The 27,744-nt window shown below is 32.3% G+C and overlaps 1 protein-coding gene across 3 annotated transcripts in view; it reads right to left on the minus strand.

Annotated features, from left to right (window-relative positions):
• LOC127727025 (von Willebrand factor D and EGF domain-containing protein-like) overlaps positions 1 to 27,744 on the minus strand; it is a 46,291-nt gene that overhangs the window by 10,864 nt on the left and 7,683 nt on the right. For all 3 annotated transcript variants that reach the window (XM_052234415.1, XM_052234414.1, XM_052234413.1), the window contains exons 3-15: positions 25,701 to 25,766; positions 18,862 to 19,142; positions 18,577 to 18,663; positions 14,138 to 14,521; positions 13,777 to 13,926; positions 12,048 to 12,260; positions 10,754 to 10,965; positions 9,518 to 9,908; positions 6,986 to 7,135; positions 5,550 to 5,736; positions 3,473 to 3,657; positions 2,389 to 2,640; positions 1,861 to 1,900 (exon numbers count right to left, since the gene is read on the minus strand). In XM_052234415.1, coding sequence (XP_052090375.1) covers positions 1,861 to 1,900; positions 2,389 to 2,640; positions 3,473 to 3,657; positions 5,550 to 5,736; positions 6,986 to 7,135; positions 9,518 to 9,908; positions 10,754 to 10,965; positions 12,048 to 12,260; positions 13,777 to 13,926; positions 14,138 to 14,521; positions 18,577 to 18,663; positions 18,862 to 19,142; positions 25,701 to 25,766 — 2,598 coding nt within the window. The remainder of the gene's footprint in view (positions 1 to 1,860; positions 1,901 to 2,388; positions 2,641 to 3,472; positions 3,658 to 5,549; positions 5,737 to 6,985; positions 7,136 to 9,517; positions 9,909 to 10,753; positions 10,966 to 12,047; positions 12,261 to 13,776; positions 13,927 to 14,137; positions 14,522 to 18,576; positions 18,664 to 18,861; positions 19,143 to 25,700; positions 25,767 to 27,744) is intronic.

Here is a 27,744-nt window from a genome sequence, read left to right on the forward strand (position 1 = left end):
TGAATCATTAGATTGACACACATCACACACAAAAGACAACAACTAACAAAAAGACTTAAAGACACAAAATACAGATCTGAAGGTACTCGCAGTAATTGAAAGCTATTTCAATGCCATTCACAACTAATTAACAAAATCATGTATCACGGACTCAGATATCAATGAGTAAATATCCAATGGATTTAGTGTAAATACGTCATAAACAGTCAGAGAAAAACTTTATCGAGTGCAATGTCAAAATATAAGTATTGACAGAATCTAAATCCGTAAATGTTCATATCTGTATAGCAAGAATATTTAGTAGTGCTTTAATTTCATAAAGACAAAATCAGTGTTTGTAACGATAAAACAATATCCAAAGATCTTATAACAGTGTTAAATTGATAACCTTACAAAATAAGTTTGTTTTAAAGAATTGATAAGGTTACACGGAAAGAATCTAAATTTACAGACACTATAAACAAGATCAGCGTAAAATTTAGGATTTGCTATCCCATTTGTAATAATTTTGTACAGGTACAGCCAAACGTCTAAACCAATTTTTTGTATCAACGAAAGAATTCATTTAAGATTTTAAGCAATTTGTGTAACGAAATCCCTGTCATAGAAAAAGGAGAGTGAAAAAGATCTTCCGTTCGCTGATGACATAACAGGACTATTTGCTCACAATTTTATTGCCATTTTATTTATACTCTTTTTTTTTAATGTTTATTAGTTGGCATCTGTTTTTTCGTTGTCAGTAACTTTCTGATAACTCATTACAATTTGTTGTCAGAGCTAGGAGGTATTTATTTCAAAGAAACAAATTTGGCTTTAAAAAATCTTCTTTATGAGATGTTGGATTTTCATTTTCGATGTCAAAATATCTATTCGAAAAATTGATTTTACAAAATACAACTTTAACAAGTACCTTATTGTTAATCACACAAAATTTCACACAATGGAAACATTGTGTAGTGAACTGTTATAACTCATATCGAATATCTGAAAAAAAAACTTTTACCGCCAGAAAATATGTTGATTGGCAAGGTAAACAAAGCACCAGCGAGAATGTCGGAACATTGTCAATGAGAAGTAAACCTATTGACTTTGAGATGAAGAACAGCAATAAAATCGCTGTTCCTTTGCTTTGTGCGTGTTTTTTTTGTTGTAAATGTACTGATTTTGTGTTATGGATGGATACTCCATATCATTTGTTCTTCTATTAGAATTATCTATCCATTTGTCTTACTTTATAATTTTATTTTTCAACATAGGACATATCTTTTTGTACTATTTTGTTGACATGACACTATTTTCACATAGGATTCAAACCCCGATAAGTGTTTTGACCTCTAAATGTTTGAAATAGTTTTATTTGGCTTATTCTTATTTTCTAATATTTCCTTACAGCTGGCCTGATAATTGTGTATAGATACTACTTCGAGTTACAGTTAGACATACTATTTTATAGTATCAAAATGAAATACACAATGTAAAATTTATTTAACATTACACTAAATTGTTTTTAACGTAAATTTTCTGTTCTAATATCAATCGAACCACTAACGCTTTTTCTACGCAGGAATATATAGCCTCTTTGTTGAAGGCCTCACTGTCACTTTGAGATAAAGAGCAGTGTGGTTTTTTTTTTTGCTTTGTATGTACTGATTTTGTGTCATGGAATGATACCCCATATCCTTTGTTTTTCTATTAGCCAGATTTGGCAAAAACTGTTTGAACTTTGGCCTTTCCATTATTTTGATTCGAGCGCCACTAAATAAGATTTATGTAGACGAAACGCGCATCTGGCGCACTAAATTAAAGGCCTGTTATGTTTAATGAGTGTTATCAATAATAAATCTATAGTTTATGTCTTACCATTCTGGGTTGTAGGAGGAACAGTTGGATTGCAGAAATCCTGTAAGAGAAAAGTTAAATACCTGATTGAATTATTTAGAACTTATAACCATAGGATTTCTGAGAGAATGAGTGGGAAGATAATCGTTACAGAGTTAAACAAGTAATACAACTTAACGCATGTATATTCATACGGTTATGTTTATTGCACTGAACTTTGGCTATGACTCGAAAAAAAAAGATAATTACTTGTTCAGAAAATAATAATTTAATTAATAAGCTTAACACGTATAACATTAAGAATGTCGATAAAAGCAAGTTAAATATTGTGCAAGAAAACCGCTACTGTATGTTAATTTTTTAGTCATCCAGCTACAGATGTTGGAATCTATTTAAACTTATATGAATATATAGATTCCTCAAATTGGAAAAAAAAGGTTGAAAGTATGAAAGGCACAATGAACAATCGTAGAAACGGTCAGATATCTAAATCAAAAGATTACTAGCCCGAAGTTTCTCGATTAACTTCACATACAAATTTAAACATACCAGTTGAACACATTCGATAGATGTTGAATTACACGAATAGCAAGTTTCATCATATATGATTATTCTGGTAGATTCTCCAAAATTTGTGCCATCATATGAAAGACTGATTTCATATCCTTCTGCCATAAATGTTTCGGAGGTTGCTCTCTTTCTCCTGGAGGACTCCAAATCTACAGATACCATGAAAATATTTCTGAAATTTGCCTCGAAGACAGTGCCTTCTGATATATATTTAATGGAATCTGTGATAATCTGCAATAAGTTGAGAGTTTTAAAATGGAATGTATTATATACTGATAGAATATTTCAGAGTACAACAATAAAGATGCATACTAGTAACAGGAATTTTTGATATCAGTGTGTTACAAGGTTTGCATCAAGAAAGCACACGGATTCTGACTACTTTCATTCAAATTCAAACGAAAGCCAGCCAGCAGATAAATAAACACATAAAATGAAATGAAATATAAAACAAACAGTGTTTTTAAATGAGAATACACATAAAGCATGTATGTTTCAACTGTCGTTACCACAATCCCGTCCTCTTATCATAGAATGTGACATCGCCGAATTAAGACTTATTATAATTTTTCATTCATGAGCACAACGCCGGGTGCCACATAAGAAGCAGGATCTGCTTACACTTCCGAAGCACCTGGAATCACCCCAGTTTTTTTTAATAGGTTTGCGTTGCTCAGTCTCTAGTTTTCTATGTTGTGTTTTGTAGACTGTTGAATGCTTTTTTCTCTTCGTTTTTTGCTATGGCGTTGTCGGTTTATGTTCGACTTTTGAGTTTAGATATCAAATGTATATCTTCCGCCTCTCTTTACTGCATTTGGAGCTCTTTTCTGGGTCTAACCATTTCATTATAAGCAATCCAACAGTTATATTAACGCACAATGCATCACTATGTATCAAAACACAGTAGTCAGTGGTTTTTCTTTTTGACGCAAAATATCTGTGGGTGATTTACAGTCCAGTCTAAAACCCAATAATAGTAATGTCATGTTCCTATGTTTAAAACACCAAGGAAAATGTTTGCAGCAACAAATTCGCATTTTGATATACCAAAATTAAAATTTACCTGAAAATATTTCAGTTTGTACCAGACAATCCTGGAGAGAAAATTTCCGTACATATTTGTGCTCCTGCAGTCACGTGTTCCAAGTGTACAAAGCCCGTCAAAGGGAAGACTGGTATTTGATGGCGGGATTGAAATTGATTGAGAGCAGTCATCACCAATATATTTTCCGCTACACATACAAACACCTAAATATGAACAAATGATGCTAAAATAATTTTGTATTTCAAGGGATTCATTGTGGAAGATAAGTAGTATTCCACTTGCGGAGTTTTATAAAAAAAGTACAATAATTGTCCATCAAACCTTCCCTGTTGTGCCTCATAAACGTAATGTAATTATTGTGTAGTGTGAAATCATTGAGGTTTTTAACGTCTATTCGTTTATAAACAACTTAAACTCGACTTGAATGTTTAATTGAGTATCTGTTTATCTTTAAATTCAGTACACATATCAATATTCGGATTGCCCAAGATCTAGTCTTTTCGCGTAGCTGTATGAAAGCTAATCCAAATCACGACAGAGGTTATTCACAAGCGAGAAGGCGTGATTTCTGTTTCAACCGTTTAAGTACCTATGAGCAAAATGTAGCATTATTTGATACTGCGTTATAATTTTTGTTTGACTTTAACCTGTGTGTCTGTCGCATTTCATACGTTAATTGCCTTATCGAACTCTGATTTTCGTTTTTTACCCGTTAAAATTCATACAATTTTTCAAATCATTTGCAAACGTTGGAATTTGAGCCTTCCTGCTGAAGTTAAATCCAGAAAAGCTCTTAGAACGAACGAAATTTTTAAAGTGTTACTATCATATTCATTATCTGTAAGATTCACATGCTGACTGCGGGATACTTTTGAAGATGTTTTTTGTTTGATTTTTCTAAAAGGAGTGTGATGTTTTGTTAATATTTTAAGAGATATCAACGACTGGGCAGGATGATAAATATTGAAATAATGATAACCCATTCTCCGAGGGATAATTGTACATTTTTTAGAATCTTGCACTATAATCTAATACCAGAATTATGACGGGACGATTTTTCATGTAGCGATCCTTATTGATGATGTTACGTTACTTGTTTCTTATTGTATATAAATTTCTCAACTTGTTTGATACATGAGTAATTGTAGATTTCAATAAATGTAATAATTTATTACTCATATATATCATAAATGGGTTAAAGCTTTGCTTATTTTTATCATGACTAAATATGTTTATCATGAATCAAGAGAGCTTTTTATATTTGAATGAATTTCATAAAAAGCGATAATTCAAAACCAAGTTATGGTTATATCATTTATAAAGCAAACAATTATATACCTTTTCCTTTATTTCTTAGACTTGTTTTATGGTTTTATTGATAATGATAATAACGTATTTTGCTTCTTTTGTTTTCGAGATAAGTATCGATTCGCTTAATAACTGTTTAGAGCACAACTAAAATGATTTTTTTTTACTGTAATGGAATTCTATTCAACGTTTAAGTATGGAATTTACTAGAAAGTAAAGAAACCGAAACTTGAGTGTTGAACAACAAAATTTCTATTTGGGAAGTTAACTACTTTGAGCTTGCTTTCAGTAAACAACTCCGTTCTAATAATGAGCTTATTAAGCATTTGTTTCGTTTGAACCTTTGATTTGGTTAGCAATTATATCGATATAAAAGTGTTAAATTTTTCATATCAAACAAATTTTTCATTGATCGAGGTTTAGGAACTGATAAAACAATTTAAACACGTCACATTTATGTGTCTGTAAAATACAGTTTTATTTTAGTTTTTTTTAAGATAATAAAAATACCTCTCTATTGATGAAGAACGTATATGGATGGACCTTAATATGTTTTTGCTTGTTTTGATGGTTTGCTGTCATATTGAAATATCTCATATATCTGGTTCTTCATGTTGTATTATACCAAATTAAATATTTGATATAACACCACTTTTGTACGTGTAAAACTGCAATACTAATGAGAAAACGAACTACATGCACTGCCAAGTTTAGCTCCACCTTAGTTTGAGATCAAATGTTCTAAAAAGTATTTCATCAAAACAGCGAAAGGAAGAAATTGTTTTACCCAATGTGCAGTTTCCATTTCCACTACAGTTGTTAGGACACAGGAAGCTTGTGACATAATCCATTAAAGTCTGTGATCCGTCTGTTGTATTAAGTATGTACAACGATTCATTCCTCAGTACTTCTGTCATGATGTAGGTCAGCATAGTATCAATAGTATCAGGAAGGAAAGTTGTATCACCGACAAGCTTTTGAAAAATAATATTAAATTCTGGTTTCAACTTATCCATTAAAAATATCAAACTATAAAGTTGGTTGATCATATATTGTGCTTTATGAAATGCTATACAATTACATTAATCGAAGTTTCCATACCAGCAAAAAAAAAACAATAAAACTGCACTGTTTGTGTTTGATACAAGTCAAAGCTATCTAGTCTTCATATTGATTTTATCTGTTTTATAAAGGATATTAACTATTCTGCTAGTTGTGACTATGTCTTATTTTGCTGCGAATTATGGTTAGTGCTATTTTCAACCTTGGGAAATGAAAGTCATTTTTTTTTTAACTTAGTCAATCGGTTAAAAACTCAATCATGGTGGTTTCGTATCTTCTTTGAAATTGTGTTTATAAATTCCGAAAATGATATATTTAAAAAAAAAATTAAATGATTATGTGCCTTAGAAAACTACATTTAATAATTTTTAATGATATCAAACTCCCACACCGCCTGGAATAATAATATAGTGAGATTTGAATTAAAATATTGAATCTATGGAAATAAATCGCTATATCGACATTTTAAAATCAATTCTTCCATATGTAATGAATACTTTTAAAGCATCTATACACAATATAGTGATTGAATATCTGTATTTCGAATCCCCATTTGTACTGGCAAATATTTTTTTTACATAGACATTTCATACTGGACAAGAATAAAATGTCCTGTTTACCAAAACAATCCGAATTTTGATGTTAATAATGCCCCTAGCATTATATAAAAGTATTTAGACAATTTCGTTGCATTTTTCGGAGATGTTTATTTTAAGTCAAACTTGTAAATAGAAATTCAGCTATTTAATTGACGATAACTTGAAATCTCTTTCTTAAATTTTTTTTTATAATTTTTCGCGTCCAATTCTAGGTAAATTCGTGCTAGAAATTTTATCTTTGAATGATGGTTAGGATCATGCCATAGTTTAAAAAAAAACTTATAATTTTACTGTTCTTGAGTTAGTGATGTGCTCTCTGTTGTGAAGCAAAATTTCAAAACGAACGATATAATCAAAGATCGGCACAAACATACATTACAAACAAAGTAATTTTTATGCACACTTCCTTTACAGGATTATAACGTAAAAAGTTGTATATAAAGAAATTGGAAATAAAAGTTGAAATGTGTAGAAAACAAAAGTAAGAATATTTTTTATATGTCAGTATATTTTATGTCTTATATAAGCTATTTATAATTCCTTTTTGATGAATTATTATTACCTTTATATCCAATACACATGATTCAACATATTCCGTTACCGATACATCTACCAAATTGGTCAACTCTGATGGAAGAGCATTGTTTATTTTTTCCATGCACGTCTGCAATGCAGTTTCTTCCGTCCAACCATTTATAAATGTTTCCGGGCTCTGCAAATTAAATGACAAAGTTAGGTATTATGCCAGCAAATATTACTTTACTGAGGTTAAATACTTCTTACTTATATTTCGCACTGCTGTAATTAACATTTAGCAAACAATTAGGTGTTTAAAAGTCATAAGATAATAAAAAAGAAAAAAAAAAACATTATACATAGAAAGATCGTTTCATCAAAATACCAACAGCACCTGCATATTGATTGCATACCTCCCAGTTAATACGATATTCCAGAGCTAGCGCTTCCTATCATGATTTCCTTAATAAAGGGTTGCTGCTTATAAGGAAGCTATTGCACCAAGGGTTCCAAGTAGTGAAGTTGATGTCACCCATTGAAATTTTTTACCGACGTCATCACGAGTTGGTTAACCGTTATGGAATATCTGTGTCACAGATGATCACAGATATATTCAAACTGTCCTAACTACAACCCCATGCTCTTTTTATCGATTTTGACATCACCGAAAAAGATTAATCATCGGATTCGTACTTACATGAGCAAGACGACTGATGATACATGTGGAGCAGGAAATGCTTACCTTCCGGAGCACCCGAGTTCACCCCGGATTCTGGTGAGATTCGCGTTGTCGAATCTTTGGTTTTCTATGAAATTTTTTGTGAATTGGTACGTCTTTTAATGTTTTTCTTGTTTTGCCATGCCGTTATCGTTTGTCATCGAATTATGAGTTTTGAATGTCTCCCATGTGTCTTCCGTCTCTTTTTTCAAATCATGTTTTTTTTGTGATTCATTAAATATTACATTTAAATGAAACGCTTAGGGATGTATAGATACGTAGAAAAGTTAGGAGCTTTAAGGCCAAAAGTTTTATAAAAAGAATCCTTGTACTCAAATTCGTCGAAGGTAAACTTTGCCTGAGGAAATAGAACAGTTGTTTTTTTAGATACTTCTTATTTAATAACGATGAACTTTAGAAAATAATATGTCATGAGTAATATCAGTACCGATGTATTGACCACTGAGCAGACGATAAATCCCCGCGAACAAACAGTTAACCAGCAATTGTATCGATCCAGTGCTAGTAAATAAAAATAACACTTTGTAAATTTCGTACGTCCAATATATAAGATATATAGTTTTCAATATATAGTTTTACATATTGAATTATTAACATCAATTTTATCAGCAATCAAATCCGGGCTTCAAAGTTATTGTGAAACTACATATTCTAGAGATGGCGTGAATCTTTGAGAGTACATACAATCTAAGACTCTTTCATCTTGCAATAGTATTAAAACATTTGACTGTTGTACACATAAAAAAGAATGGCCAACGTAGATACAAGTATCTTGTTTCAGGGAGGGATAAATCCTACTTTGTAAAAATCATTCTGATTCAAACAAAAAATTCTCTGAAACTGACATTATCAAGATACTTGATTTCTTGATTGACATCATATTTGTTACGTTTGGAGGACCTGTTTTTCAACGAACAATGGGCATTCCCATGGAAACCAACTGTGCCCCTCTTCTTGCCGACTTGTTCCTTTATTCATATGAGGCTGACTTCATACCGGAACTTCTTAGGAAGAAAGAAAAGAAGTTAGCAGTATCCTTTTACTTTAAGTTCCGCTATATATAGATGATTTTCTCCCCCTTAATAATTCAAGATTTGGTGACTATGTTGAACGCATCTATCCCATCAAACTTGAGATAAAGGATACAACAGATACAGTTAAGTCTGCCTCATATCTTGACTTACATCTAGAAATTGACAATGAGGGTCGGTTGAAAACAAAACTTTACGACAAAAGAAATGATTTCAGCTTCTTAATTGCGAACTTTCCATTTCTATGTAGCAACATTCAAGCAGCGCCTGAATACGGAGTATACATCTGAAAGTTGATACGATATTCCAGGGTTTGTATTTCCTATCATGATTTCCTTGATTAAGTGTTGGTGCTCACAGGGAAGCTATTAAACCAAGAGTTCCAAGTGGTGAATGTGAAATCATCCCTTCGTAAATTTTACGGACGCCATCAAGAGTTGGTTGACCGTTATGGAATATCCGTTTTACAGATGATAGCGGATATGTTCAAAATGTCCTTTTCTCCGAATGTGACCTACCGAATGAGACTTATTACCGAGTTTGTACTAACATGAGCAACACTACGGGTAGCACATGTGTAGCAGGATCTGCTTCAACTTCGGAGCACCTGAGATCACCACCAGGTTTTGGTGGGGTTCGTGTTGCTCAGTCTTTAGTTTACTATGTTGTGCTTTGTGTACTATTGTTTGTCTGTTTGTCTTTTTCTTTTTTAACCAGGGCATTGTCAGTTTATTTTCGATTTATGAGTTTGAATGTCCCTTTGGTATCTTTCGCCTCTCTTTTACAGTGTCTTTTTAGATAAACGTACCGTTACTTCTGTATTGAATACACTCTTGTCGTATGTTAATGGTGGTAAATCAATCACATCATCATCACCACTGATGCTGCGGCGTACAATTTTGTACAACAAGTTCACAGATCGCTTTTTTCTTTTCGATATTGAACATGAAGTATAAAAAGAAGAAATAGTGTCTTCTTCAGTCTTGAAGGATTCTGAACAAAATTCTGTACTTTCGGTTAAATTGCATTGCACAGTATTAAAATCATCTAGTGTGTCTGTGCTGCTAGCTTGTCGCTCACAAGTACAGTAACGCGTGGAATTGTTCTCTGTAACACTGTTGCCATTCTCTTCAACTGAGTAGCTTAGAAAAACTGGTTCGTTGCTAAACAACTGTTCCTCAAGCATTGATGGAGATATTCTACAAGAAAAGAAAACATGAGTAATTTTACGAAATATACATTGAACTCTGAGTAAACAGACCTTTCACATGTAGAGAAGAAAATAAGACTCATTGGCGTATGTGCAAAATCAAATTGGTTAATAAATTGATAAATTAATATAAATTTGGTTGAATTATTTGGCAGTTGAATGAAACACCGCTTTATAAGTTCCTTTGAATATTTATTTTCAATATTTTTTGCTTACTTGCAAATTTGTCGAAACTATATCATTATTGACTTGATTCTAGGTATTAATATCTGGTGTATAATGATAAAGGAGAAGTAGGATGTAATTGAACAAATCAAAACCCTTGATTTTGTCTCTCTAAAATTTCAAATATACCACAAAAAAACCCTTTCTGTTACGACACAATTCTTATAGATTTTAGGTGAACATCTATATATTAGAAATAAGATAAGACATTACCATTGATTTTGGTTAATTTTACAGATTTGACCACCACCGTTTGTCATTAAAATTGGGTTGACACTAACCAATTTGATGCAAATCTTAAAAAAGGTTTTGATGACAATAATTTACAGGCGGATCAAGAAAGTGGGAAAGGGGGAGAGGCGGTCAATACAGAAAAAATTCGTAAATATAATATAACTTACTAAAGAAAAAACCCATATTTAAAAAAAATATTTCCTCTATTTTTGGAAAACATCCCACTCAAATCTCTCTGAATGTGGGCATCGAATAAAGTTCAATAATCAATTTATCTTAAAATATAGAAATATGTAGTGTGGAAAAAATCTTAGAAGTTACCATGGAGTGTATATTTGTTACTTTTATCTCTATGCATGCCTAGATGAACTATACCTCCAAGAATCTGCAAAATCCTGGTAATTGTCGACAGGTCCGTTTTGACGATGAGTAAAATCGTCCGACTGGTCCTTTGTTGTACTTGGAACACCACATAGACCTCTTGCTTCGTTTATATCAAATATAGATGGTTTTATTGCAATCATTGATATAAACTTTGACCATCTTGATATCGTAAATTTGATTTCTGTTCCGGTAGGCAAAGTTATCTACAACGTAGGAGTAAGCAAAGGAATATTTTTGTCTTACTGAAATAAAATTACAATCACATTCCTCAATGACCTTTCAATAACAGATTAACAATATTGTATAAAAATATTTTGAAGGTGTAGTTCCAATACTTGATATGTAATGTTATGCAATAGTATGCAAATATTTTTCGAGTTCTCAGCTTTTTAGTGACAACAATTTGTCTGATAATTCGTAGATTCGAAAAGTTCATCAATTTATTTGCGACAAATATGTATCTGACGTAGGTGTGTCAATTTTCAAAATAACTCAAGATTACTGCAGATTTTGGATTGTAAAAATAAATGCATCGTAGTTTTAATGTATGAACAATGAGTCTGATGGTAGCTTGCGACACTTTATTATCTACCTCGATTTTGGAAAGGATGTTATGAAAATCATTTACATTAAAAATTAAATAAAAGTAGCATAATGCCATCAAGATTCTTTGACATTTTTGTTGACTTCTGCTTAAATAAGATTGCAGATAAATACTAACAAATGAACCTATCATTCGATAAAAGTAAAAATTAAAAGTACCACAATGCCATCATGTTATAAAGTTTCTTTTGCAATATTGTTGCAATATAGACTAAGGTTTAAATAAGATAGCAAATAAATACTGACAAACAAACCGGTGCTTGTACAATCGGGCAAATGGACATACACACACGAACCGACGCAACAATCACATCACCGATAAGGTTTAAATAAGCTAGGTATGATAAAAGGGAGAAAGCTGCGTTAAAATTTAATTTCCATGCTACAATAATGTTATTCGTCACGAAAATTCGAATCGATAAAGGGTATAGGGTATTATTATGCTAACTTTTCCCTAGAATTTCAAATCACTCCTGGTTTGCGTTGTTTTAAGAGTTCAGCATTCAGTGTTATTTATACATAGGTCTTTTAGAAAATCTGTAGAACTGTGTGCCTTCAGGTGGTTTTTACAGTTTGTTATTGCCCTATTTATAGACATAGACGATAGGTTCTCCCTTAATTTTAACATTACTTATACACAGGCAGGTGAATTAAGATAAAAAAAATTCATGTATTAACAAACCTTGTAATGACTTGTATCATGTTCTATTACTAAATCCTTTTCATCACAGCTTATAAGCTTAGTAATAGGTTCTTGAAGTAAATGCTTCTCTGTTCTTGATATCGTCTGGCATGTCCGTAAAACAAACAATGAATTGCGACTTCTTACAGCTATACCACAATGACAAGATGACCCAACCCAACCAAATCCACAGTTTGTGAATAAAGCATGCACCTGGTAAATATAATGAAACATTATGAGTGTTACAACAAAAATAAATGTGGATAGTGTCCACATGTGGACACAGATGATGCCCCCGCTTGCATATCATAAAGTTATAAAGGGACATAACTGAAGAACGGTAAAAGTGACGCTACCCAAATTTGAACTTGATCTGAGTTTTGTGGTAATAAGCATTGTGTGTAAGTCTCATAACATTTGGTTGAGGCTAACTTAAGTAGAGAACAGCAACTAAAAATTCAGCAATTTTTCTATTTGTTAACACGCATAACTCTAGAACGGTTGTGTATAAGTTTTATAAAATTTGGTGGAGACAAACCAAAGTTAGGGAACGGAAACGAAAAATTCAGCAATTTTTATGTTTATAAAGGGACATAACTCAAGAATGGTAAAAGTGTCGCCACCGAATTTCGCACTTAATCTGTATTATGTAGTAATAAGCATTGTGTATAAGTTTCATAACGTTTGGTTGAGGCAAACTAAAGTTAGAAAACGGAAACAAAAAATTTGTACTTGATCTTAGTTTTGAGGTAATGAATATTGTGTATAGGTTTCATAATGTTTGGTTTGGGCAAACTTTAGTTACAGAATGGAAACTAGATATTTTGCAATCTTTCGATTTATAAAGGGGCATAACTCAATAATGGTTAAAGTGACACTACCCAAATTTAACTTGATCTGTGTTTTATCAGTGGAAGTCAAAATTAAACATTGCATTGTATAAAACATTGATTGTAGTTGATTCAACTATAATCATGGACAAAGGAAGATAACTCCAATTTTAAAAAAATTACTTGATATTTAGAAGAAAATAAAAATTTTGCAATTTTTCCATTTATAAAGGGCATAACTCTAGAACGGTTAAAGTGACACCAATTCAATCTTGATCTGTGTTTTGTGGCAATAAGCATTGTGTATAAGTTTCATAACATTTGGTTGAGACAAACTTAAGTTAGAGAATGAGAACTAAAAAAAAATTGCAATTTTTCCATTTATAAAGGGGGAATAACTCTAGAACGGTTAAAGTGACGCCACCAAAATTCAAACTTGATCTGTGTTTTGTGGTAATAAGCATTGTGTATAAGTTTCATAACATTTGGTTGAGGCAAACTCAAGTTAGAGAACCCGGAAACCAATATTGGAACGTACGTACGTACAGACGGACAAGGGTAAAACTTAATGCCCCCACCGCTACGGTGGGGGCATAAAAACAACCTTTTAAACTGAATGTGTCCGAATGTTTTTCAATACCAGTAGTATTTACATTAAACTTATATATTTTAAAAATCAATAGCAGTAACTATGGCATCATTTGCGATGAATAACCTTGAAACCTTCATTCTTCTACGGTTACGGCGTTTTGTTCCTCATTTAAGTATAACAGATATTGCCAATTTGTTTCATAAAATTGTAAACTGCGTAAGTGGGATCTGAAGAAATTTTCAATCAAACAAATAAAAACAAATATGAATGGCGGTTACCTAACCGTCTTATATGTTTTTAAACGTACCGAATATGGACCCTTGTCATTTTTGTACATCACAAATTCGCCAACATCCATATAATGATACAATCTCCCGTCAAAGGTGGTTATATGTGGGTCGTTGTAAGACCGACATTGCCTGTTAATAAGTATCGAATCCTTGTCTATAACTGTGACCTGAAAGAATATAGCATAATTTTAAGCAAGATGCATATAAAATAAATTAAATTGTCTTTTTGGAAATTCTTAATTTACTCTTTAATTTTAAATTTGATTTTGATAGTATATTGGTAGTAATAAATAAATTTGACTAACAACAGTTGTGCTAGTTTATCTGACAAAAAAGGAAACTAATTGAAATTATTTTTTTTTAATTTGCAGTATTAACCTTTATATCTGGAACTTGTATATCTTTCCACATATCATTTAAATCCGATACTGCTGATGTAGATATCTTTAGGACAGTTGATCTGTCTTGATAGTTATACATTGAGTCACTAAAACCATACACACGCAGTTTGTTTTCATTTTGCCAATGGAGACTTTTAATGCTGATACCACAGAATTGAGCTTTAAAAACTACATCTTTTTTAGCAATGTTGTTCCTGCATGATGCTGAAGTTTGATCATTCTTCGGTTGAAAAATGTATAAATTCTGTTCACAGTGTCTTCTGACGGCATCATGTGATGATATGCATCCGACGGGTACAGTCGAAGTAAAGGTTATGTCGATTGATTCACCTTCAATAACAGTATATTCATATTTTTCTGGCTGTAAAGGAAACACATATAGATATTGTTATAAAAAGTGCAGAAAAGCAGAAATGATTTAGTCTGATATTTTCACAGTTTCAAATAACAATAATGATCAAAATGATAATAATGATATTAATAACAACATCATATTATAATTAATAATATTATAATAAAGATAATCATAACATTAATATTAACAAAACAATTTTATCATTATTGTCATAATAAATATAATAATCAAAATTTTCGTTGAACCTTAATTTGAGTACGTACACTACGTGAAATCAAAGACAAAGCTCATATATCAATAAACTCATCATAGACACCAGGCTATAAATTTTTAACGCCAGACGCGTGTTTCGTCTACTAAAGGCTCATAGTGACGTTCGAATAAAAAAAGTTAAAAAGACCATATAAAGTACAAAGTTGACGAGCATTGAGAACGAAAAATTCTGTAAGGTTTTGCCAAATACAGCTAAGGTAATCATTAACTAAAGGTATAATTTAAGGCAAGAGTAGTCTGTCGATATTCTGATCTCATTAAGAAGACAAATCAAGGTAACTAATAATAACTGAGAGAATTGCAGGGTCAGCGTCTCCTGCCATTCATGCATTAGTTGCTATGCAAATATACACTCAGTTAAAATTAGAATAGCACACAATCGGTAAAATTATAGACGATTATTTTTAATATCTGAAGATCTAAGGCTGCGAAAACATGCCGCAAGTAAAAGAGAGGCCAGGAATACCAAAGGAACATATAAACTCATAAGTCGAAAATAGCTAAAAAAAGAAAAAGACAAACAGACAAACAACAGTACAAAAAAACACAACATAGAAAACCAAAGACTGAGTAACACGAACCCGATCAAACACTGGGGGTGATTTCAGGTACTCCTGAAGGGTAAGCAGATCCTGCTTCACATGTGGCACCCGTCGTGTAGCTTATGTTAGTACAAACCCGGTAATAGTCTATTTATATAAGTTGGTAGGAAATTGGGACGGGATTGTAGTTACGACAACATATCCGTTGTCATCTGTGAAACGCATATTCCATAACGGTCAACTCGTGATAGCGTTCGTAAATTTACGAAAGGACGATTTCAACTTCACCACTTGGAACTCTTGGTTTAATAGCTTCCTTTTCAGAAGAAACCCTCTATCAAGGAAATACAAGCCCTGGATTATCGTATCAACTGGGAAATATCTACTCCGTATGCAGGTGCTGTTGGAATGTTGCTACATAGAAATGGAAAGTTCACAATTGGGAAGCTGAAATCATGTCTTTTTTCGTACAGGTTTGTTTTCAACGGATCATCATTGTCAATTTCTAGATGTAAGTCAAGATATGAGGCAGACTTAACTGTATCAGTAACAGCAACAGTAAGTTGGTGCACAGACATATCGTATTGGTTAACCAATTTGTGATGGTGACCGTAAAACTTATGTAGGTTTAGTCGATATTCTTCATAAATCAAAGCAGTTTTTGTTTAAGGAGCCCATCCCTACTATTGAAGAACGCATTTCGTGAACATTCACGAGCGTAGCGTATCAATTGGAAAGTTGAAATCATGACGTTTGTCATAGTCGTCCATCTTTGTGAATATCAAGGAAAAATCAAGATATTGAGCAGACCTTCTAGTTTCGGTAGTATCCTTAATCTTCAAATCACTCGGATACACGATATGCAAGCAATGATTGAAATGTTCGTGAATGAGTGACGAGTGAATTATAATCAATATATCTGAAAGTGAAATTAAAGAACTTTGCATTATTTTGTCTTTAAGATTTTTTTTGCATGAATTCTGCTTCATATGAGTTCAAACAGCAAGTCGACAAAAAATGTTGCACAATTGGTACTAATTGGAATTCCGACTTTTTTTTTAAATATCTATCCACCAAACGCAACAAATATGCTGTCGATAAAAAGTGCCGCATTCCGTTGATATCATTTGATTTTTGAAATCAGTGTGGTTCTTTACAAAGTAAGATTTTCATGACCTATAATAAGTAATTTGTACCTGCGATTCACATTTTCACATTTAGACAAAGATCTGTTTAATGAGACGATGTATTCAATCTTTCAATCGACCATTCGGGAAAAGTAGTTCAAAGCGTTGAAAGTTTTACTGCAAAATTGTAATGATTTTAAAGAGATCTTTAACTTTTTTAGAATCCACATCTGATTGACACCGAGTAGTTGAATATATTTCATCACACTATTTTTTTATGACTATTTTTTATTGTAAACAGACTTGTGGTAAAAACTTTTTAATTAGTTCATCCGGTATTAAAGTCCTCAGCGTGTTTCTTTTTTAAACTTGATTGCCATTATTATTGAAAATATGATGAATTACCCGGATGCGGGAGTTTCTCGCTGCATTGAAGACCTATTGGTGGCCTTCAGCTGTTGTCTGCTCTATGGTCGGGTTGTTGTCTCTTTGACACATTCCCCATTTCCATTCTCAATTTTATGAATTATCCATGCTTGCCTTTTCAATGCATAATTATGGTAAAAACCAATAAACGCCATTTGTGTTAAAATGATATATATGTTAAGTTATACATTAAAATTGTCTTTATTTTTTAGAGAAAACAAACAAATCAATGCCTGAACTTTTTACTGCTTCAAAGAAGAGAAGACAATTACATGCCACCACGTTCTTAATCGCCATGGGAGCAAACATGTAAGATAACTAAATTTTTATTTTAATTTTTAAAATGTTTTCGGCACTTTATCCTATAAAATTGATGTTTCATACGGAAAAAACACAGACACAAGTAAAACAATACCAAATAATATGACATAAAAATGCTTAGATTTACCATCGTCAAACTCTAAGTATAGAATATGCTATACAGAAATAATGCCTTCTTACAGCTGTGATATGGGACGCTGTTTTTGTGAATATATTTCATTCAGCGACAGCTATAACAATTATTTTGCAATGTCAAAATCAAAACTGTGTACGCCGACTATACGGTATGTGTTTTTCGCATTGTTGAATGCCGTACGGTTGTCTTTAATTGCTTACATCCACTTTATTTGAACTTTGGTGGATGATTGTCTCATTGGCAATAATACCACATCTCCTTATTTTTATACAAAATGTTAATACATAAGAAAAAGAAACATTAAAATGAAAATAACAATTATTTTTTTGTATCAATTAGCTTCAACAGAAACGCTCAAATCCAATAATCCAAAAATGAGTGTATAAATACTTGATGAACTGACAAGCTGTATGACCAAAATACTATAACCAAATTCATGTAAGATCCATTTTGCCTAAGAGAATTGGAACCTTAGTGTCTGAATAAGTTCTTAATTCATCAATGAACAACTTAATAAAAGTATGTTGTAAATCGTGCCTGTAGCGAAGCACTGACTTATTTGCTGATGATTCCTTTGTGAACTAGCATGCATTCCAAAAATATTGATGATATACCATAGCGCTTTCTTCGATAACTAACATAATCAGAATACAAAGACATTTTGTGAATATTTTCTTAACGTGACATAGTGACATGATGTCATAATAAACTAGTAATTAAAATGCTTGAGAGCTTCTGCACAAACTCATCAAAAATATCAGGCTTATTATTTGGAACGCCAGACAGTCGTTTCGTCTAAGTTAGACTAATAAGTGGTGTTCGAATCAAAAAAGTTGGAGAGCATTGAAAACCTAAAATTCCAAAAGATTGTGCAAAATATGGCTAATATCCTCTATGGCTGAGGTTAAAAAACCTTCCTGCTTTGAAATAATAGAGTTTATTCGAAACTGAAAGACAGATTATAGGAATAAGTCCAATTTTTACATATAAATAAGAATGGTCGAAGTAGATACAAATATTTTTTTTGGGAAGGAATAAATCCTACTTTATAAAGAAAACTAACTATGATTTGAACAAAATAATCTCCAAAACTGATATCACCTTGATGCTTGATTTCTTTTATTGACAGCACATTTAGACGCCGTGTTATTTCAAATATTTAGTTCAGCTCAATTTATAAATGGTATTATTAGTATTTGTATATAGTTAAAATGTGAAAAAGTTGCTGTAACTTACATAAACTCCAGCTTGATAATGTTGACTGTAAAGATGCAATCCTGGTACTGAATCTGTTGAATATCTCATACGAATAGCACATTTCACCTGAATAAAAAGGATTGAACCTTGTAGTGAATCATTGCCGGATAGATCTATACAAACATTAGCATTATCGTGCAGATACAAAATAATTGCATGCAATGCTTTAAACGTTTGTGTAAAATATATTAATTCAAATTAAAAAAATAAAAGACATCTTTAAAAATATTTCCATTCATTTATTTACTATTTTTAAGCAATTACCTCCATGTTCATCTTAAATTTATTTATCCAATCTGTATCTCTCAGGACCGTAGAATTGATATTTTCAAACGGTAAATTCAAATGACTGATTACATGAACTCCATTAATGTACCAAAGAACGTCATAAACGTAGCTGACTTCTGAAACTTCAGTAAATTTACATCGGAATACTGGTAATAAGCTAGGATAGAACTGGTTACCATGTATTGGTATAGGATAGCTTTGTCCTTCTATTAGTTCAGCGTCAACATTTACTGGTACAATCTCTTTTGGAAAGTTTGCTATTGAAATATATAGTTTTTACTTCAAATTATAATGAAACATACACCAACTCTTTCATTTTGGAATGGCATTTTTTATCAAATTCATCAGGGATATCTAGAAAAAAGAATGAGGATAAAATTGAGATACAAACAATACAAAAATAACGCTTCATACATTCCTTGTGTCCGAAGCAAAAAACAAAACGATGTATTTGTAACGTTACTAATTCAAGGTTAAGTAAAGGTCCAAACTAAAAATGATTTTTTTGGGTCTTATTAAATCTAATTTAACATTTAAGATTGATATGATTTTTGGAAGAAAAAGCCCTCAGAAAAAAAGAGCATGGACGGAAACTAAACAAATCACGTGTCACATACACTGTGTAATTCTTATCTTGATAATGAGACAATCCAGGCTAGGTTTGGTTGATTTATATATAAATAGAAAGTATCAAAGGCGAAAAATGTTTTAATGAACTTTAGTTAAGTGTCTTTTCATTTAAAAACTTCCCCTTCTTAATATCAATCTAATCAATAAAACAGTTTTCCAAAACTATCATATATTTCAGGAACGATTTCAGTCATGATGGCTATTTCAAATCTATTTAATTTCTGAGATTTCCTAAATACGGACGACGAAAGAATATGCTCTAGAAAAAATGTGTGGGTGGAAAGTATCATGTATTGGTCTTATATTGTATTGGGTTATTAGATGTATCTGTATGTTGTACTCTTTTATGTGAAGTCATTAAACATATCTACCATGCTACATTGAGTTAAATGATATGGTGTCCGATGTCGGTCCACGAAAATCATGGAAATAGGACCAAGAAGAAGCCGAAAAACCTAGTCATTAATATAAACATTTAGATTTGTGTCAAATAAACTTATCGATGTGAAATGGCAGACGGTATAAACGGTAGAACACCCTGTATGAACTGGGACAGTGGGGATCTCCCAGGGACCTGGAAAGCATTTAAAACGCATTGCGAATTCATGTTCCAAGGGCCGTTGCAAAAGAAGCAGGGAGATGAAAAATGTGCATATATTATGATATGGGTAGGTGAGAAGGGCAGAATGTTTATAGTACATGGGATATGACCGCTGATGACCTGAAAGAACTGGAAAAATACTACGAAAACTTTGAGGCCTATGTAAAACCCAAATCCAACCAAGTTTTCTCAAGCTATAAATTCGAATGTAGACTACAAAAAACAACTGAAACTTGTGACGAATTTGTAACAGATCTAAAGTTCTGGTCAAAGATTACCAGTATGCAAACCCGGATAGAATGGTCAAAGACAGGATAGTATTTGAAACAAAATCATCAAAAGTTAGAGAAAAAATAATAAATGAAGGGTCTGAACTTACATTAGAAAAAGCCTTAGATATATCAAGAACTTATGAGTTGTCTCAAAGACAAATACAAACAATGAATATTGAGGAAGACCCAAATGTCAACAGTATAAACAGAAAGAAAATATACTCAAAACAAACTTCAAAAAACAGTTATCCACACAAATATGAACAAGGTGCTAGATCTAAATATAAACAGGACAAAGCAAAACTACATGTATGTCAGAGGTGTGGTTATGATCATAACGCAGGAAGTTATTGCCCAGCCAAAGGTAAACAATGTAAAAAGTGTGACAAAAAAAGATCATTTTGCTAAAATGTGCAAAACCAGAAAAGAAAAAAGTACATGAGATAGACAGAGAAGAATGTTCTAACTACTATGACTCAAGTGACTCCGACACTTTATTTGTTGGTGCACTGTTCAATGAAAAAAATGAAAGTGACACATGGTGTGAAGATATCACAGTAGGAGTAGCATTAACTTTCAACTTGACACTGGTGCATGGTGTAATGTTCTAAATCGTTCAGATTTTAGACGTATGAAGACAAATAGTTTATAAAGCAAACCAGATTCAAGACTGAAATCATTCTCTGGGCACAATATAGAATGTGATGGCGGAATAACTTTACCAGTTACACTTAAAAAACAGAATTTTGTGTTGCCAATACAAAATCGCAACCAGTATTAGGAGCTGCGACATGCTCAGAAGTAGGCTTAATCAAAAGAGTGTATACACTAGAAGCAAAATATTCAGATTTATTTACTGGACTTTGATGTTTACCTGGAATACATAAAACACATGTAGACGATAGAAGTACCCCTGTGGTACATCCACCAAGGAAGGTGCCAGTGTCACTAAAAAGTAGAATCAAAACTGAACTAGGCCGAATGCTGAAACTAGAAGTAATCGTCAGACAGAAAGAACCTACTGCATGGGTCAATAGTATGGTAACTGTAGTTAAGTCAAATGGAGATGTTAAAATATGTATGCATTGATCCGAAGCGATAAGTAGGGAAAGCTACCCTGTGAAGACTGTAGAAGAAGCAGTAGCGAATATCCCGAATGCTAAAGTATTTAGTAAAATTGATGCAACGTCAGGATTTTGGCATCTCAAACTAGATGAAGACAGCAGCAAACTGACATGTTTCAATACACCGTTTGGAATGTGTCGCTTCCTGAGAGCTCCGTTTGGAATAAAGTCCATTCCGGAAATATTTCAAAGAGTGATGACTGAAATCATGGAAAATATTGAAGGAGCAGAAGTAATCGTAGATGATATACTCATTTGGGGATCTACAATTCAAGAACATAATGAGAGACTGAAACAAGTTTTAGATCGAGCAAGACAATGCAATTTAAAACTTAGTAAATCAATGTAATGTCAATTCAGAAAAAAAGAAGTTGAATATGTTGGACACATTATTAGTAAAGATGGGTTGAAACCGGACCCGAAAAGGTGCGTGCAGTCCAGAAGATGAACAACCAGAAAACAAGAAAGAATTACAAACATTTCTTGGTTTTAAAACTTATCTTAGTAAATTTCTTTCTACTATGTCGGATGTCAGTGCTCCATTGAGAGTACTTTAAGAAGAAAAGAATGAGTGGTGTTGGGAAAAAGAACACGACACTAGTTTTAATAAACTCAAAGACATGGCCACAAATGCGCCTATTCTATCCTACTATGATCCAAAACAGCCACTAACATTGAATGTTGATGCAAGCTCAAAAGGCTTAGATGCCGTGTTACTCCAAAATGACAAGCCTATTGCCTATGCATCGAGAGCACTAACTCCAACTCAGCAAAGATATGCTCAAATTGAGAAAGAGACTTTGAATATTGTTTTTGGATGCCAAAAGTTCCTGCAATTATGTATACGGTAGACAAGTGGAGGTAGAAAGTGATCATAAGCCACTAAAAATATTTTCAGTAAACCACTAAATGAGGCACCGCCAAGAATACAAAGAAATATGACATTATTGTCAGATAAAAGCTAGGAAAATCTATGTATGTATCAGATACATTGTCAAGAATGTACTTACAAGAAACAGTAGAAAAACTGGTACCAGATATAGAAATTAATGAGATTCAGTTAAATGCTCATCTTCCAATATCACCTGAGAAATATGAACTGTTTAAAAAACAAACAAAAAGTGATGAAATTTTGCAACAAATGAAGAAAACAAATGAGGAAGGATGGCCACTGAAAAAAGAAGAACTACCAAAAAATCTAAAAATGTATTGGCAATTTCGAAATGAAATTACCTGCATCGATAACCTAATGTACAAAGGCTTAAAGCTTATAATACCAACAAGCTTACGTAAAGAAATGTTACAACTAATCCATGAAACACATATGGGAATCGTTAAATGCAAAACCAGAGCCAGAGAGTTCATGTATTGGCCTGGAATGATGTCCGATATACAAGACATTTTAGAAAAATGTGAAAGAGGAGCGAAAGATACCCGAGGGACAATCAAACTTATAGATCGAAAATAAACTGACAACGCCATGGCTAAAAAATAAAAAGACAAACAGACAAATAATAGTACACAAGACACAACATAGAAAACTAAAGACTAAGCGACACGAACCCCACCAAAAACTGGGTGTGATCTCAGGTGCTCCGGAAGGGTAAGCAGATCCTGCTCCACATGTGGCACCCGTCGTGTTGCTCATGTTGTGAAACATGCGCAATAAACAACAAGAAAACTAACAACAATGAACCTATGATAACTTCAAAGCTTCCAGATAGACCTACATCTAAACTAGCAGCTGACTAGTTTCAATTCAAAGGAGAACATTATTTGCTAACAGTTGATTATTATTCAAAATGGCCAGAAATCTATAAACTTGATGAATTAGGTTTATCAAATACAATTTGCTACTTAAAAAAGCAAATATCTAGATTTGGATACATTGATCAGTTGATCACAGGCAATGGTAAGCAATTCGCCTGCAGGGAATTTGCACAGTTTGCAAAAGAATATGATTTGTCCATACGACAACTAGTCCACATTATCCACAAGCAAATGGACAAGCAGAAAGATTTGTACAAACAGTGAAAAATCATATCAAGAAGAGCAAAGATCCATACAAAGCCATGTTGAAATACAGGAAAACACCGTTAGATGAAATCGAGCAATCACCAGCAGAATTACATATTAGACGACGTTTAAAATCGAGTCTTCCAACATCAGCGCCACTGTTGAAACCAACTTTTGTAAATGAACAGAAAGATAAAAAAAACTATATAACAAAAGACAACAAACTCAGGAATACTATTTCAACAAACACGGTGGAAAACCGTTGAGAAAACTAAAACACAACGAAACAGTTATGAATCAACGCAACAATCAGTTAACACCTGGAAAGGTTGTCCGAAAACATGAAACACCCAGATCCTATATAGTTGAAACTCTTGGAGGTAACCGCCCAAGAAGATACCGTAAACATCTTAAACAACAAAAGCAACATTTCAACCAGAAAGTGAAATTGAACAAAATTTGGATGTTAATTCACCTCAACAAGAAATCCGTAATGATCCTATCACTGAAAATTTCAAACAACCAACAGAAGTAAACAAACTTGTTCAAAATCAGGAATCTCAAATAGAAAGGAAATCCGTTGAACCAGCTTGCAGCACAAGATCAGGAAGATCCGTTAAAGTGCCGATCAAATATAATGATTTATGTATGTAATTCAATCAGGAAATTTATGTATAGAAAATAGCTTTGAAAATTATGTGTGAAATCTACGTGAAAGCAAAATAGCAAAACAAATATGTGTGAAATCTATGTGAAAGCAAAATAGGAAAAAATATGTGCATATAAAATATGATAAAATATATAGAGTGGGAAATATCAATCATGTTGTGAAGAAAGTGAGAATTTAAGATATCAAGTGAAAATCTAAGATATCAAGTTTAAAAAATCTAAGATATCAAGTGAAAATCTAAGATTTCAAAATGTCAAATTAGTGAAAGTTCTGAAATATTATTGTTGTCATATTATTTAGTATTTCTAGTCAGTAGATCTAGTCATTTTTTTTAGTTAAATACTCCGTAGAATAGTTGTTTTATCTTGAAAAATAGACATGGTTAAGAACAATAACAATAACAATAATAGTTAATTATAATGATTGATATCAGTATTAACATTGTTTTAAAGGAGACAATTTATGATAAAAAAACCCAAAGATTTAAGACATTGTAAGAAGTGACAATTTATACCATGAGTGAAATCCATTAGAACTTTATTACCAATGAATAAGATGTGACAACTTAAACTTTAACAGTAATATCCAGCAGAACTTTATCTATATTGCATACATTGAATCAGACTTTATTCTTAAAGAGAGAACTGTAGTTTAATTTAATTTAATTTGAGTTGAACAGCAAACTTACAAAGAACACTTTTCAAAAAAGGGGGGATGTCATGTATTGGTCTTATATTGTATTGGGTTATTAGATTATCTGTATGTTGTACTCTCTTATGTGAAGTATTAAACATATCTACCATGCTACACTGAGTTATATAATAGAAAGTATGCAAAAAATATTCTGGTGAAATACTGAAAAATGACAAATATATAGAACATAACATACATTAAATTCGTGCTGAATTTGAAAATACAGTAAAATGTCATCTTATATTCAAGAATTTGTTTTTTATTTAAAGCATCTAAGTGTTCTACAAATACAGTATACAAATTACTAAAAGTTTAATTACATAACGGATATTAGTGTTAAAAGTTGGGCAATTATTATACCAGGAATAATTTTGCGACACTTAATACACACGGTATTAAAATAAATTTAATATTGTAACTTATGATATCCGATATAGAAGAAAAACCCATAATGCAGTAATAATAAGGGTCGAGATTAAGCTAAATTACTTTATTTGATACAATGTATGTATTGTTAAAACCGTTCGTATTTTTTTTCAAGATTTGAATAAAAATAAGGTTCCAACTCTGTCTGTAAGATTTGACCTTAGATGAATTTGGATATTCCCTGTAGTTATCTTTACATGCTTTAGGTCATATAGTTCCTGGCGTTTTTATGTATTTATTATCCTTAGCTTTCAAATTTGTACATTTGGGCGTTACTAATGAACGTCAATCCAGAAAAGCGCTTCGGATGCATGAAAATATTAGTTATTATTTTCATTTATTCGCACTTGAAATCAGAAAAGAATAAGGTATAAAAAACTTACATGTGCATCCTGGATAATATCCAGTATCAGACGACATTCCATCTGGACAGAAAACTGGACCTTTACCTGATTTGTAGAATATTATAAAAGAAAGTGTAAGCTTAGCTTGAAAATAATTTAAAATTTACAAGTATTGAAAAATCTCATATTAGTTTTGTATAATTGATATATTTGAATATTGCCATTTTTTTTATGTTCAGGCGCAAATAGAAATATAGTTTTCGAAAACGATATGATAATTCAGATCTTGTGTTTCCTTGCAGAATTTCATTGATAAAGGTTTCATTCTTACAATTCAATAAAGGATTTTCTGAACTGAAGGTTGTTGAATTTACCTCCTCATAATCCCTTGCATTCCTTATACTATTGGCGAATGCGAGTTACCAATAAAGTTGCACTTGTCATGAGTCAAATGACATGAGTCATTAGTCAAACAAGAAATACTTGAGTCAAAGAATTTTGGTTGGGTTCCTTTGCTCAATCTTTAATTTCATGGTGTCTTATTGGTTGTTTTTTTTTTCTATTTTTTGCCATGGTGTTATTTGTTCTTCATTGACATATGTTTTAGGTTTCCATTTTGTATTTTCTTACTTGTTCCGGACCTGCATAGTAAGGAAAATTGAGAATGGAAACGGGGAATGTTTAAAAGAGACAACAACCCGACCAAAGAGCAGAAAACAGCCCAAGGCCACCAATCGGTCTTCAACACAGCGAGAAAATCCTCGGAGGTGGGCTTCAGCTGGTCCCTAAACAAAAATGTGTACTAGTTCAGCAAAAATAGACGTCACAAACTCCGAAACATATAAATGAATCAAAATTTAAAAAAATATACAAGACTAACAAAGGCCAGAGGATCCTGACTTGGGACAGGACGCAAACATGCGGCGGGGTTAAACATGTTTTGTGAGATCTCAACCCTCCCCCTATACCTCTAGCCAGTGTAGAATAAACAAACAGACAGCAATACGCATAGTAAAACTCAGTTTTAAAAAGTTCGAGTCCAATGTTAAAATAGGTAACAGAAGAAACTAAGCAAAATTACAATGATACATAAATTAACAAAGGACTACTAGCAGTTACTGGCATGCCAGCTCCAGACATCCATTAGACTGATTGACAGATTATGTCTGCACCACATGAAAATCAAGCACAATCCCTCCCGTTAGGGGTTTAATATCATACCATCATAAAACATACGAGAAGAACATAACCAGTATCTAATCATTAAAGTTTTTGTTGTGGGTGTTTGGAATAAACAGAGTTGTGGCGAAATGTTTGCGTGAAACCCCTGAGGGGTTCACGCTTATATATTGGTGAGTTTTGAAAGCTTCTATAGGCCATTCGATATCCTCGGAAACAAGATTCTCGGAGCGTCTCGAAAATTTTCGATCATTTATACAGGTAGTTATCTATATCTTTGATACGGCCCCTCTTATGATATGTTACCACGTGACATTGTATACATATTTCGACAACCAAATTAAAGTTATTTTGTAGATCGGAAAGTAAAAAAAATAAAGATTAGATTGCAGTAAGAAAAACATTTATATATTCCGACCTTTTTCTTTTGACAGAAACATATGCGTTTTTCTTTGAAAGTATTAAATATGAAGTATAATGATCTTACAATTATATAGTTTACGTTTTGAGACGGTCCCTTTACGCGTTGTTTGTGTAGAATTTGATAAAACGTGCTATTGTGCATTGTGACAATAACCATGGGAATAATATACTGACATTAAATTATGTTCCAGAATAAATTGATTGTTTCTGTACGTTTAACGTGTCATATTTGTAATTCCATCATAGCCTGAGCAAATGTCGGAAAGCAAGAAGAAAATGAACAAAACGATATTACATGTACTGTTAAAAATATTTATCTTAGGTCGCAAAACAGAAATATAATTAAACAAAACGATATTCTGTCTAAAATAGTTATTTTCATTAGTAGATACAAAGATTTAAATATACAATTCCTTAGTAGATACTAACAGAACAAAAAAAATATTCATTAAAATTATTAGAGTCTAAACTGAAACTAAAT

This window comes from Mytilus californianus, unplaced genomic scaffold (genome assembly GCF_021869535.1).
Source record: "Mytilus californianus isolate M0D057914Y unplaced genomic scaffold, xbMytCali1.0.p SCAF_19, whole genome shotgun sequence".
Lineage (NCBI taxonomy): Eukaryota > Metazoa > Mollusca > Bivalvia > Mytilida > Mytilidae > Mytilus > Mytilus californianus.